The following is a 14790-nucleotide window of genomic DNA, read 5'->3' on the forward strand; positions in this document are numbered from 1 at the left end:
ATTAAAAAATTGGAGAAAATATGTTGTTTTTAAGCAACGAGAGAGCACAGAAAAAAATGACCATGTACTGAGTTTCAACAAATAACAGACCTGATGTTATACACACCATGTTCTTTGACCACAACAGTCACAAGATAATGAAACATCTTTCAATCAATTAGCCTGGCCCTACTCAGGGCCCCAGTTTATCTTTCAATATTTAGAAACAACAACAAAAAGTGCTTCTAAATAATCTGTGGGTCAAAAAAAGAAGTCCTAATTGAAGCTGGAAATAACAGGGTGAATACCTTTTATCTGAAATGCCTGGTATTGGAGGTGTTTCATATTTTAGCCTTTTTTTGATTTTTGGAATATTTGCACATGCATAAATTAGATATTTTAGGGATGGAACCCAAGTATAAACACAAAATTCATTTATGTTTCATATACACTACATACACAGAGCCTGAAGGTAATTTTAACAATATTTTGGTGCACTTGCATTCTGACTATGATATGTCAAGAGTTCAGTGTGGAATTTTCCACTTGTGGCACCTTATTAACTCAAAAAGTTTTGGATTTTGGGTCATTTCTGATTTCCTAATTAGGGATGCTCCACTGTACTTAAAACTGAATGACATCCAGATGTGGTGGGGCATACCTGTAATCCTTGAAGGGTAGGAGGATTACAAGTTCAAGGCCAGCCTGGGCAACTTAGCAAAGCCCTGTCTCAATAAAAATGGAAAGGGATGGGAATGTAGCTCAGTGGTAGAACACTTGCCTAGCATGCACAGGGCCCTGGGTTTAATCCCCAGCACCACAACAAACAAAACCTAAAAGCTATATATAAACAATTGTGGGATGCCACTAAAACCATACTTAGGAGGCAATTTATAGAATTGTAGACATATATTAGGGAAAAAGATCAGAGGTTTATGAATTACATGTTCAATTCAATAGTTTTTATAAATAGAACAAAAAAAAGTCTAAAGAAAATATTAGCCAACAAATGATAGAGGTAAGAACATAAAGGAATTAGAGAAAGATACAGAACTGAGCACTTGAATAAAACACTTGCTCTTTAGAAGAGATGGGTAAAATAAAAAAAAATTGACAAAATTGGTGAAGAGAAGATATAAGTAAACACCCTCAGGAATGATAAAAGGACAAATAATCTCAAATCCGGCCTAAATTTAAGAAGAGGATGGTTTTACCATATGAATGATATGAAACCAATGTATCTGAAAATACAGAGCGAGGATGTGGGCGCAGGGAAGGGTGTTAATGGTGTGGACTGGCAAGGTGCCAAGGAGCTGGGACAAAACATACCCTGGCAGCCAGGCCATGGATTTTGAGCCCTGGTATCACACTTAACTTTTTACAGCATTTCATATCCATTGTCTCATCTTATTTGAAGGAGCAGCCCATTAAATCAAAGCTGCTACGCACGTGAAATCCATCTTAGTAACCGTTTTTCTAGTTTCTTAACAGGGAGAAATAAACCATTCACACAAATACTGAAGTTAAATTGGAAAAGGTCTGATGCTATCAAACCAACAAAAAGCACAAGAGGAAACAAAAACAGCTATGGACAATAGACATCATCATTTGGGGTAAATAACATTCAGTGAAGCACCACCTTTTTCCTGTTTTCACCTATGATGCTCCAGATTTTTTGGAGCCTCACTCAATTCAGTGAACAAGTGCTGTGGGGTTGGGGGTCCAGGGAGCTGGATGGGGGCCCCTTTGGAAAATGTGAAAAAAGAATGCATTTGTAGCCAGGCGTGGTGGCCCACGCCTGTATTCCTAGTGGCTGAAGAGGCTGAGCAGAAGGATCATGAGTTCAAAGCCAGCCTCAGCAACTTAGTGGTTACTAAGCAATTCAGTGAGACCCTGTTTCTAAATAAAATACAAAAGAGAGCTGGGGATGTGGCTCAGTGGACAAGGGCCCCTAGGTTTAATCCCCAGTACCGCCCCCCCCAGGAATGTATCCGTAATATACAGGATTGAAAAATACCTGTTACTAGATAACAACTAATAGCAGAAACTAGAGTTTCTCCTTTCAAAACTGCCCTTGCTTTTTTTTAAAAAAAGGAAATCCATAAAAAGGAAGCCAAACTGTTTGAAAATTCTGGTCATTTTGTATCCTGGTTGCAAATAAAAATCATCAATAGAATCCGATCTTGGCCTTGAGCATTATTTTCTAAAACAAAACACAAAGAACCTGTGGTACTTAACTATTCTGTTATTGATTTACTGCGGTTTGCAAGGTAATGTTGAAGAAAATTAAATGTACAGGAGCTGGGAATGTGTTTTCTGTGGCAATGAATGGGTGACCTTTGTCTTCTGGGATGGGATCCCTGGCTGTGCTCAGGATGAGGGACTGAGGGCCCACACTTTATCTATTTACATATGAGCTGGGTCCTTCACTGCAGGGCCTTATGAAACCCAAGTCTATTTTACTTTAAGAACGACAGTTACTTGATTAGAAGCTTGCTTCTGCTGGTAGCTAGGCTCTGGTTTTCCTGGAGACATTGGTTCAGTGATGTTCACATTGGAGCACTGAGAAGCGTCTATGTACCTGTACCTAAGTCTGGGTTTAGAGCACCAGGACTTTATCTGGCCCATTCATGGCTATTTGTTCTCCTCAGAAAATAACAAAACAGCAGCAATTTGAAGTCCACCCTAGTAACCAACTCAAGAGCAAAATGATCATATTCCTGTTTAGTAAATGGCCTATTTCCAGATCTAGAAGTTCCCATCTACCTGCCCCTGAAATCTTTCAACCTTTTCTAAGACTATGAATCTGAAGTTACACTAAGACTTGTACATTTCATCTAATACCAAAACCATGTAACCAACACAAAAACAAAAAACTGGCTTGGGGACATATGCCCTCTGCACCACAACACCAGGAGACACCAGAACAGCAGCAGAATACAGCAAGACAACATCCATAACAATGATCTAAAGGGAGTGGTTGGTTTGTTTTTTAGCTAAATCCTGATGCATGTAATCTGTTTAGGAGGTTGGGGGAGTGCATGATACATTTCAGTGGACCTGCTACTTGTTTGATTTTTTAAAAAATTTTGGTTTTATGTAGGATGATTTCATTTATCTGAACTTGCTTCATAAAGCAGCTCATTCACCACTGGTGCTGAATTACAGAGTGCTGGCACTGTGCATGGCGAAAGCTCTCACTCTGCCCAGTGCCCTCCTACAGTCTGCTGTGGAGCACTGTGTGACGTCACAGGGAAGGCAGACCTGCTGTCTTCTGGATTCTATAAAGACTTATGGGGCCACTTAGGGGCCCAGTTTATCTTGGCTTCCTCTGCAGAGAGTTTGATTACTTCTGAGATTTATGGCCCAAGTGGAAGGGGAAGGGAAAAAAAAAAAAAGAAATACCTTGCAGAGTAGATTTATAACCTCGACTTGTTTTTTAATAACATTAGGGATGACATCCTATGACATAATCTTGGAATGGCTACAGGGCATTTCAGAAACTCTGTGGGAAGTTTTATATTTTGGGTTTGGCGCATTTGTGGTGGCAAGGTCAGGTAGGAAAGGACCAGGGAAATGAGCCAGAGATGGTCAGGGAGTGAGTGTCAGCTGGTTTAATTTTCTGTGTCAACTCTGAAAATTAGATAAACAATGACAAACCAGGCTTTTTAAATGAACTTGTCACTTCTGGTTTTCTTGATACAGGGTAACATTTTTCAAGTCCTGGCAGCCCCCAAGACAGATTTAACCCCTGGGAGGTTTACTCAAGTCTTTGAAAGTCCCTATGTTTGAAAACAAAAGGTTTAGTGAAAGCCTGTACCCCTAAAAGAAAAACTAATACCCTTGAAATTTAAATACTCTTCCCATAACAATGGAGGGGACTTTGCCTAAAACCAGAGGGTCCAGCCTTTTGTGAAAGGTCTCAGCAACTTGTTTTTTCCTTTCCATGGTTGTCTTTGCTCTACAGGACAATTCAACCCCTTGGTAGGTTCCTTTGATATCTCTCTGTCTCTCTCTTTGGCACTGGGGACTGAAACCAGGGGTGCTAAACCACTGAGCCACATCCCCAGCCCTTTTTTGTATTTTATTTAGGGACAAGGTCTCACTGAGTTGCTTAGAGCGTCACTAAATTGTTGAGCTGGTTTTGAACTCGAGATCCTCTTGCCTCAGCCTCCTGAACCACTGGGATTAGAGGTGTGCACCACCGTGTCTAGCGGTTCCTTTGATCTTAACTTCCTTTTGCAAATACATTCTTTTTTTAAAATTTTTTTAAAATTTTTTTTTTAAAGAGAGAGTGAGAGAGAGAGGGGGACACAGAGAGAGAATTTTAACACGTATTTATTTTTTCTTAGTTCTCGGCGGACACAACATCTTTGTTTGTATGTGGTGCTGAGGATCGAACCCAGGCCACCTGCAAGCTAGGCAAGCCCGATACCGCTTGAGCCACATCCCCAGCCCAGCAAATACATTCTTGAGCCACTACTCTAAGCACCCCAGCACTGACCTCACGAGCAGGGGCCGACACTCTTCTCACTGAGCAGGCTCTACCTGCTCCTGACCTGCCCTGCTGCTTGTTATGAAGAGTGGTTGGTAGGATCTGCCCTTTTACTGCTTTGTGCTACTGTGAGTCTATACTGCGGCACTGGCATGCTCTCTCGCAGGGGAGGGGCAGATCACTGGATGTTTCTAGGAGCTGCCCTTACTGGCTCTGCTCTGAGGCTATCTAGTCAGTGGTAACCCAGTTTGAACATGGTCTGGAGGAAGCAGTGTCCATATTCATAAGCAGCAGCATCTGAACAGGTGTTCCTACCAGAGCTTCTCTGTCTTCAGGTGGCATGGCCACCCAAGAAATGGCTGGATGGTGCTGCTGCTACTCCCTCAGTTTGTTCATTTGAAAACTAGGCTCAGAGACGTTATGTGATCTGGCCGAGGTAGAGCTGGGATTTAAGGTGGACAGGCTCCATGTCTGTGCCTTCTATTCTGACATGGCAAGAATAGCCATGCAACGTGGCAGCTGTGAGCACTCATGCAGGCCAGGGCTTCATGTGGCCATCAAAGTCCCATCAGAAGTTAAATGTGAATCTGTTTTACAAACAGAGACGCTGCCGTCTGAGGAAGCAAGGAGGGAGCTCCAAGTCTCAGGGCCAGAACTCAAACCCTGCTTCTTGGATGTTACTGTCACTCTTGTGCCACACCCGATGTCCAGTAGAAGTAACTCCCCTAGAAAACAAGGCTACAGACACTATGGTCTGCTCTAGAGAAAATGGGAAATAGGAGACCCAAAGTCCTCCAATCTTCTAGTCTTGGCCTTATTCCTCGATTCTGAGGCTCTTTCTCCTGTTGAGTGTAAAAGGATCTCTTCTTCTGACGCATCAAAACTTCAAAATCACCTGTGATGCCAGCTGATGGCTGAGAGGGCAACTTCTGGAAGGCCCAAGTGACAATGTGCCTCTCAAGAGAAGACACTGGCACCAGCCGCCTGCTCCCATGGCGGGAGATGATCTCCTATCCACGCAATATAGGTGCCTAGGTAGGTGGGAATAAGTCCCCCCTGACCCCCAGGAGTCCTGTGGACTCCATTCTCAATGACACAGCATACCCGCCACCTCCTTTCACTGGGTACAGAAGTCCCAATACACAGGCTGTCACAGAACCATCTCCAGGCACACGATGATGAGTGGCCTAAACTTTCCAGGGCTCCTCACATCCTTCTCCAAGGGAACTTTTATACACGTCCAGTGCCCCGCTCTCCTCACAGATGCAGAGGTGGTGAGATGGCTGGTGGAGCATCCAGAGCCCTGCCCACCATGTATCCAGGACCCGACACTTAGTGGGTGACCTCTTCCCAGAGACCCAGGCCTCAAGGCCCAGCCTGCTCCCCATTTACACCCAGAAGGAGCAGACTTTCCTGGGTTCAGAATTGCGTGTAACTAAAACACAAAATAGAAAAAGGAAGCCCAACTGTTGCATCCGTGCACAGCCTACAGACAAGACGGCAGTGCCCTCAGACAGCATTTCAAATACAGTTTATTAGTGTGTGATATGAAAAGGGTATTTTTATTGCATGATATAATGCAATGGGACCTTGGGCGCTCTGTGGAAAGACCTCACACTCAGAAGTGTAATGAACCCGTAGTCCCAAAAACATTATACTGTACATTAACCTATCATTAATGGCACATTAGGGCTAGGGGCATTGCACGCTTGCTGGTCAGGGCTCCATCAGGACAATGTTGAGAAAACCACACAGTCTTCCCAGGCTGAAAACAAATAGAGAAAATAAATATTCCTGATGTCTACAGGCAGCTTTAAAGGAAGTTCAATCCCAGCTCTGTCTTGCAATTTCCAAGCCTGCTCTTTTAAAAAAGGAAGATATACACCAAACAAAGGGAAAAGAAAAGGACCCTCTTGTAGTTTTTCCCCAGCTACTGGCTATGCAGCTTCAGCACTGGCCCAAAAAAGGTTGGGAGCAGACGGTGCCTGGTGGCGTTATAGCTGCCCAGAAGATGCTGGATCTTGGACCTGGACCGCAGAGGTGGGAAGGAGCCCTGGAGGTTGTACATGTATCCCCTCACTTTCTAGAAGGAGAAAGCAAGGCTCAGAAAGATGAAAGAGGAGATAACACATCTTACAGAAAAATAGGCAAAGGATGTTAAAAAAAATGGCCAATGAATATAAGAAAAAATATAGTTCATTCTCATTTTAATAAAAGCAATACAAATTAAATAATAACTAGATACCATTTACCACTGATCAGGTTAGCAAAGATTAAAGTCTTATAATCTAGTATCTGAAGAGATGAGGAAGAATAGCATTCTCGCATCCAGTTAGGATATACAAAGTCACTGTTTGAACAGTGAAAATCTGAAATGGTCAGAATGTTCTATGACAGGGTCCTGGTTAAACAAATATGGCACATCCATATTGTGGAGTATCATGCAGCCATTAAAAAGAATAAAGCAGACCTTTATATGATGTGGAAGGATTTCAAAGGCATATTCATTGAAAAAGCAAAGAGCATAATAAAAAGAATTAAAGATTCTAGGGTACACAAGCTACTATTACCAGTGCTTATTTCTGCAGAGCAGGGCTAGGGGGAGGGGTAGGAGTTTGGGGTTTGTAAAAAGACTAACTTCTTGTGGTATATCCTTCTGTACTATCTGAATTTTAACTATAAATTACAGACTACTTTTAGAAACACACTAATTGGCTGGGTGCAGTGGAACATGCCTGTAATTCCAGCGGCACAGGAGGCTGAGACAGGAGGATTGCAAGTTCAAACCCAGCCTCAGCAACTTAGAGGGGCCCTAAGAAACTTAGCGAGATCCTGTCTCTAAATAAAATATAAAAGAGGCCTGGGGATGTGGCTCAGTGGTTAAGTGCTGGGTTCAATCCCTGGTATGAAACAAAACAACAACAAAAAAGAATCATTAATAAATACACATTTGGGCTGGGGTTGTGGTTCAGTGGTGGAGCGTTTGCCTTGCACGTGTGAGACCCTGGGTTCAATCCTCAACACCATATACAAAAATAAACAAGTGAAATAAAGGTGTTGTGTCCAACTACAACTAAAAAAATAAATATTAAAAAATAAATATACATTTATTTTTAGGGCAAGAATAAACATTTTGGGGGCTGGAATTGTAGCTCAGTGGTAAGTGCTTGCCTAGAACTGTTGAGGCACTGGGTTCGATCCTCAGCACCACATAAAAAACAAATTAATAAAAAATAAAGGTTAAATTCTTTAAAATAATTTATTAATTCTTAATAAATAAATAAATATTTTTTGGAGGGGACTTATTGTTTTCTACCACTCATGCTTTATCTTGTTTGGACTTTACCCAAAACAGAACCAGTGGGTTGGACACTACTGTCCCTTTCCATCAACTGGCAACTTAACTTCTGAGGGTGAAATAATTTGTTCCAGGTGGCCTTCTTACCTGTATACCTTTGATAATGAAATGGTATGTGTAAAATAGAGGGATTCTTTCCAAATATAACGCAGCTATGGACACCTTCTGGGGCACAGCCTGGTCACCCCTGCAGTGACCAAGGAGGGTCGGGAGGTCAGACAAGAGGCTAAGGTCAAATCGAATGTCTTTCTGGGGGCTGGAGATACAGCTCAGTTAGTTGAGTGCTTGCCTTGCATGCACAAGGCACTGGGTTCAATCCCTAGCACCCTCACCCCAAAAGAAAAAGTCTTTCTGGAAATATCTTATCTCCCTATCATGTACATGAGGGGAAAGCCTAGTGACCCCAGAACTACACAGGTTAAATAATGCTTGGCAGGCTGGGGTTGTGGCTCTGTGGTAGAGTGCTCGCCTAGCACATGTGAGATACTGGGTTCGATTCTCAGCACCACATTAAAAATAAAATAGAGGTATTGTGTCGACCTACAACTAAAAATATATATTTAAAAAAATAAATAATGTTTGGCAATTGAGACTTAAATATAGAAAGGAAGTTTTCCCTAATTAAATGTGAATAAACTTCCAAGGAGACCCAGGGGCAGCCTGAGGGATGGGTGGGGAGCCTCAAGGTGAGGGCTGGGGCCCAGTAGCTTTCAGAGCCCCCATGTGAGGCCTGCACTGGGCCGTGGTCTGAGCTGCTTCCTCGGGCCTCCCAGCAGTGGAGTCTTCTTATTTTGGGCACCAGACTTCCCAGCGACATTTTAAAATGCTGGATTTTATTTGTCCTAGGGTTTGCCAGCATACACGGTAATTAAAATGTTGATTAGTAAACAGTTTAAATATATGACAGACAATGCAGTTAAAGCCTACAGTTAGGTCAATATGTGATTTAGATTTGCCATTTAAAAAATCTCATTTAAATTTTGCATACATTAATCACTACCATACTTCAAGGTTCTGATATCCACCTGACTACAATATTAAAATAAAACTTGCTGCCCCAGGGAAATCCTACTTATTCTTAATTGTTTCGAGGCTTTGATGGGCTTTTAATCTAAGATTAATTTATGCAATTTTAAATAACTCTTCTTATGATTAATAAGCTTGAAAATTAAAAGGAGTCTAAAGCAATTATAATGAGCATTTGGTCATAACCTCATTAGAAGAAGGAGTGAAGGATACAGCTCTGGAATTCTTACAAGACTACAATTTAAGGTTACTTTTAGAGAAGTCAAACATAGTTCCTGAAATTGCAAAGGCAGGTTAGCAAAGGTCAGTTTTAAAATGATGGCTAGCTAGATTAGCATACTAATGATTTTCCCTGATAGTGACAGAAAGGACACTGAAGAGAAGATGCAGAAAGAGAGACAAATGACATGCGGGCAGGAAGCTACAGGCCCTGAGGTCTGGTCCCCACTCTCTTGCTAGAGACCTTCATGGAATTTCAGAGAGAGCGCCAGGATCAGGACATTCCTACTCAGGATCAATTTTAGTCAGAGTCTGGCCCCCAGGGCAGGCAGATATCACCTGCGTATGTCCCCCTTGCCAACTGCCCACTTGCTTGTCATGGGTGGCAGTGGACAGTCATTTCTCTTATAAAGGATCAACAGTTTCCTGCTGCCCGGCTCCTCCCAGGAAGTATGGAAAGTCCCCTTCCAGGGAACCTAGCCACCCAACTAACTTTAATTCTATCATTTCCAGGGTCTTTGTTTGGCCTCCTCCATGTCCTCTACTTACTCTAGTCTCAGCCTGTGCTCTTTTCCTCCCTGAACATCTTCCCTCTCCCTGGCAGTGGTGATGATGATGAAGGGTTACCATTTATTGAGCACTAACTTTACATCAGACACTGTGCTAAGCGTGTATCATATTTCTGCCTCACTTCTATGTCCTCTCTATCAATGCTCCTGAGGGCCATGTCTCCTCTGCTCCAGTACCAAACTGGGGATCAAACTCAGAGGCCCTTTACCACTGAGCCACATCCCCAGCCCTTTCTTTTTAAATTTTTTTTTTAAGTTGTAGTTGGATACAATGCCTTTATTTATTTTTATGTGGTCTAAGGATCAAACCCAGTGCCCTACATGTGTTAGGTGAGCGCTCTACCGCTGAGCCATATATTTTATATTTTATTTAGAGACAGGGTCTCTCTAATTTGCATAGGACCTTGGTAAGTGGCGGAGGCTGGTCTTGAACTGAGTCACTGGGATCACAGGCCTGTGCTGTCATGCCCAGTCACAGAGTTTCTTCTAGTCTGTCTGTACCGTCACACACCTCCCAGCCCTGGACAACAAGTACTCACTGGCTGGCTGTTTGGCAGTAACCCCCTCCCACCACAGGCTCAGCACGGTTTCCTGTTAGCAGAGGCCAGACATGATGGAGGAGTGACTTACCAAAACCCACCCCAGAAGCCACCAGCCAGTGGATGCCAACTGCCAACAGCCAACATGCTTACACCTTGTTCTAGGTCACATTAAGTTCCACTAAACAAATCTGTCTTCCATGAGCTACTAGTTGGAGACCCCCAGGAAGGTTAGATGAGAAGCTCACAGCCCTCTGTTGGTGCCATAGGTCAAGCACTTTACAGTTGACAAGTCCATCTCATGGAAGTTGAAGAGTAACACTCCCGCCCCCTTCCCACCACCAGGAGTTTCTTTACCCTAACACACACACACACACACACACACACACACACACACACACACACACACACACACAGAGTAGCTCAGGCTCAGACAAGTGAGTAAGTAGCCGTTGCTTGTCCAGTTGTCTAGAGGCAGTGCCTGTCCTCGAAACCTTGTCTGCTGACACCCAAATCCTTAAAAAAAATTTTATTTTGTAGTTGTAGATGGACAGCATGCCTTTGTTTTATTTGTACTGATGCTGAGGATGGAACCCAGTGCCTCACATGCTAGGCAAGTGCTCTGCCACTGAGCCACAACCCCAGCCCCTTCTTTTCTTTCTTTCCAGGTTGCTTCTTATCTCACTGACAGACCCTCAAGCTCCACAGTCCCCTCAACGTCACACGGAGAGCACAGTATGTCCGGCTGGCTGTTGGACAGACCTTTCCAAACTGCACCCATGTCACCATGGCTATGGGAAGGAGTGAGGCCATGAGCCACCCTGGGGATCTTGCTGCTCTCATTCCTCCCCTGAGCAGCTGTTAGTGTGGACACACCTGCCCTCTCCCTCCAGATGGATCCTGTCTGTTGGATTCCCTGTTCTGTGTGCCCTTACTCCTTAGTTCATGTCTCCTATGGCACGTACCCGAGTTCCAGAGGTTTCTTTTCTTTTCTGGTATGGGATTGAACCTAGGGGTGCTTTACCTCTGAGCTCCACCCCCAGTCCTTTTATTTATTTATTTATCTTGAGACAGGGTCTCATTAAGTTGCTGAGGCTGGCCTCAAACTTGTGATCCTCCTGCCTAATCACTGGGACTGCAGGCACGCACCATACATGGGGCCTTGCATGGAGTTCTTTTTGATTGTTAATCTGACAGAGGTTTCTGAACAGCTCCTTGGAGCCTTGTGCTGGGCGAGCTGTGGGTTGCAGGGGTTATGTGCAGGCTGTCTCCTTACTGTGCTGGCTCCTGGGGGGCAGGATTAGTGTCTGATGGCTTGGGAACTACTTCCTCCTGGTGTGCAGGGAGGTAAAGAGCAGTGCCACCGTGGGAACCAGCACGTGGCTTCCTTTACCAACACCAGCCCAAGACAGTGGCAGATGGACTAAGGAAGGCTTGGCCACAGGCACGAAGTGAGGAGCAGGCACAGGCTCCTCACTTTGCTGTGCCCAGAAACAGTGTGGTCATGACCATGGTCCACAGCCCACTGTTTAAGTAGCACCAAATTGCAGCACCTTTGCATATGGTATGTGCTCAGTAAAATCTGTGGGCTCAAAAGAATGGCTCCCAATCTCAAGGAACAACGTCTCTTGAAGCTGCTCGTTTCCATAACCATGAAGGTGGAACTAGAGAGGTGAGAGGTTTGGGGCAGATAACTGGCAGGGAACACTCTGCCCTCAGTTTTTGCCATGGGATGCCCAAACCAAAATATAACAGATTCCTCACGGCTTCCCTCAGATGCCAGTTAACAGATCAGGTGCAAACGCTAGTAATTGTTTTGTTTGGACTGAGGTTCAGCCACACCCTGCCACTTGGGGATGGCAGGAATGTGTGCAGCCACCTACTGTGCCTTGACCACAGCCCTGCAGGGGTGGGACGGCAGGTGGCAGGGACCGTAGGAGTGAGTGGGGCACTGGCTTCACAAGCACATGCTGCTGAACTCCTACAGGTTTCTTTGCGGGGGGGGGGGGTGTCCTTGTATTTAATTCTATTTTTCTGAAATAGTTTGACTTAGATGAAATTCTCAGAACCACAAGAACACTCCCCTGCCTACTATGCACCAGTAGATACACCTTTGATGTAGTGCAGAAGAATCCTGTGTTCTTCCTGGCTGTGTGACTCCAGGCAAGTAAGCTAACCTCTAGTTTATTAGTAAAGTGGGAATGAGTATAATCCTCAGTGTTCATGTGAAGGTAAAATGAGATAACTTAAAGGAAAGAACTTCTAACACCTGTGTTTAAAAATTACCTGTTTAGAATAATTTCTCTCTATGTAAATACAAAAAAATTTTGAGACCAGATCTCATTATGTTGTAGAATTGGGACTATAGGCAAGTGCCATTAGATTATTTTTTTTAAGCTTAGGGAACAGAATCCTGTCTGAATTCATCTGCAGCTACAATTTGGGTGCAAATGTGACTCCCCTCTCTTTCAAGTTCTGAGAAAGTCAACTGTGGTACGATCTTGGCTAGTAGATATCAGAGGGTCCGTTATTTCCCTTACAATCCAAGTTGTGTTTCACATTTGTGTGCAGAAAGTACACAACGGTCCTGCGAGGCCCAGCTCACCTTTCTCTGCTTACAAAGCCTCCCCAGATTCCCCAGCGGGAAGGAACCCCTCCCCCACGGGGCTCATTTTACCCACTAATTCCTACCATTTCAACTGACAGCCATTCCTGAATGTGCCATGTGGTTTGAGGGCTGGCCCAGATGCCAACAGAGATAGAGGAAGCTGTTCCGTGCTCTCCATCGCAGCCTGACAGCACGGGAACCAGTCCCTGCCAGGAGATGTAAGAGATGCACCAGCAGAGGTCCTTGCTGGGAAGGAGGAGGATGTGCCCGAGCAGGTCCCCATCCCAACTGGGGAGGCGTTGGATGGGCTGTGCCAGTTGGGTCTTGGAGACTAAGTAGGAGCTCACCTGTGCACGAGAGGCACAGGCCTTCCCAGAGAAGGAAGCAGCGTGGGCATGGGGGACATGTGTGGGGACTGGGGACATCAGGGGCATCCGCAGGTAAAGGGGTGGCTGGGCCGAGGGGGCAAGGAGGAGCAGGTGAGGAGCAGGTGAGGGCGGGCCCTGGACGGCAGTTGGCGGCAGTTGGCGTTCTACCCCATGCAAGGCTATTTCTATCCTCACGGTCCCTATGGGACTGTGGGCTGACTGAGGACAGGACCGAGTCCCAGTGAGGCTGCTGGGCATCAGGCAGGATGCTCCGCATGAGGCTGAGGCTGGCGACATTTGTGATGCCCACAGCGTGCGCTCGCCTACCTTCCAAGGCAGAAAGGGTCTGAGCTCCAGCCTGGGCCAGACGTGCAGAGGGTGCTAATTCAGTTGCCCCTCAAAGCCACACTCACACCTTTGGAGCTTTGGTGATTAACCCACTTTTGGTTGCTGTGGCGCTGCTGCCCAGACAGGAGCCCTGGAAGGAGGGGGTGCCCAGCCCTGGCTCTGCTGACCTCCCCGACAGGGGCCCAGGCTTGTTCTAGAGACAGAACTTTCCAGCGAGGAGCTGGGGCCGCAGGCCCTGCCTGAACCAGCATTCCAGGGTTGCCGATTTGCCTTCCCGAGAGTCAAGAGTGAAAGCATTCCAGAGGCAGAGCTGTGGCTTAAAAAAAATCATGTTTAATTTAAAAATTAGAAACTGGAGCAGGCTGTGAGCACAGGGGTTGATTGAAACAAAATTTAAATTCCTGTCAAGCCCATTTAAACACGGGGGCCCTTCATAGACAATTAGCTGCTCCCTGTGAATGCTGAATAAACTCAGGCCTGGTCACTGTGAGAGGAGAGGAGCCTACTGCGAGGCGCTGGAAAAAAATTAACTAAAATCAGGCTGTATGAAATATTCAGCCTTCCAGTGTATCACAGGGGTTTGAAAGTGTAAACAAGACAAAAATCGATTCCTTGGTGCCCTCAAATCAATCCCCCAAAATGGTTAGGGCATCTGTTTCTGCTAAATTTTGTTTACATCGGCAGATTTGCCTTAATTGCGGTTGTTTATCTCTCATCGTCCCTGGGGCCCTAATCTCCCGATTACTAATACTTAACACTCATTTCACATCTAAAGCTACTTCTAATCCTCAACAGGTTTGGGGGGCTCTTAAAATTATTGAAACCACAGAGGCGGGAGACACAGCCGCTTTGTGAAAGGAACATTTTCTTATCTACTACCAGCTGGGCCCAATCATCACCAGGGACGGCCACAACAAAGGTGCTAAAAGGCTCTTCCACAATGACTGCTGCTCCACTGGGGATTCAGAGGATAAAAAAGAGCTTTGATGGAAAAATCTGAACAAGAGGCTAAAGCAGTCCAGCCAAATAAAGTTACTGTCATAATCAAATGCTGTCAATCACCATGAAAATCCAATTAAAAATGTTTCAGCACAGCCCTCTTAAGTGGAAAAATGTACCCTATTTATACAAATTTTTGTCCACTCCACTCCGATCCCACAATTAGAAAGTCCTGCTATTAATTGAATCCCCCTCCCCCCAACTTTAAAAGGAGGCGCAGGACATTCGGAAGGCTTCTGAGGGAGCCGAGACACACACAGGCTATTGGTATACAATTAAGAG

The 14790-nt window shown here is 44.9% G+C and overlaps 1 protein-coding gene across 8 annotated transcripts in view; it reads right to left on the bottom strand.

The window, feature by feature from the left end:
• Map2k5 (mitogen-activated protein kinase kinase 5) overlaps positions 1–14790 on the bottom strand; it is a 236736-nt gene that overhangs the window by 11924 nt on the left and 210022 nt on the right. For 2 of the 8 annotated variants that reach the window (XM_013359827.4, XM_040276277.2), the window contains one exon: positions 5990–6239. The exons of the other annotated variants lie outside the window; for them this stretch is intronic. In XM_013359827.4, coding sequence (XP_013215281.1) covers positions 6150–6239 — 90 coding nt within the window. In that variant the 3' untranslated portion in view covers positions 5990–6149. Of the gene's footprint in view, positions 1–5989; positions 6240–14790 lie in introns of those variants that run through there. 8 annotated transcript variants of the gene reach the window in all.

This window comes from Ictidomys tridecemlineatus, chromosome 5 (genome assembly GCF_052094955.1).
Source record: "Ictidomys tridecemlineatus isolate mIctTri1 chromosome 5, mIctTri1.hap1, whole genome shotgun sequence".
NCBI classification, from domain to species: Eukaryota; Metazoa; Chordata; class Mammalia; order Rodentia; family Sciuridae; genus Ictidomys; species Ictidomys tridecemlineatus.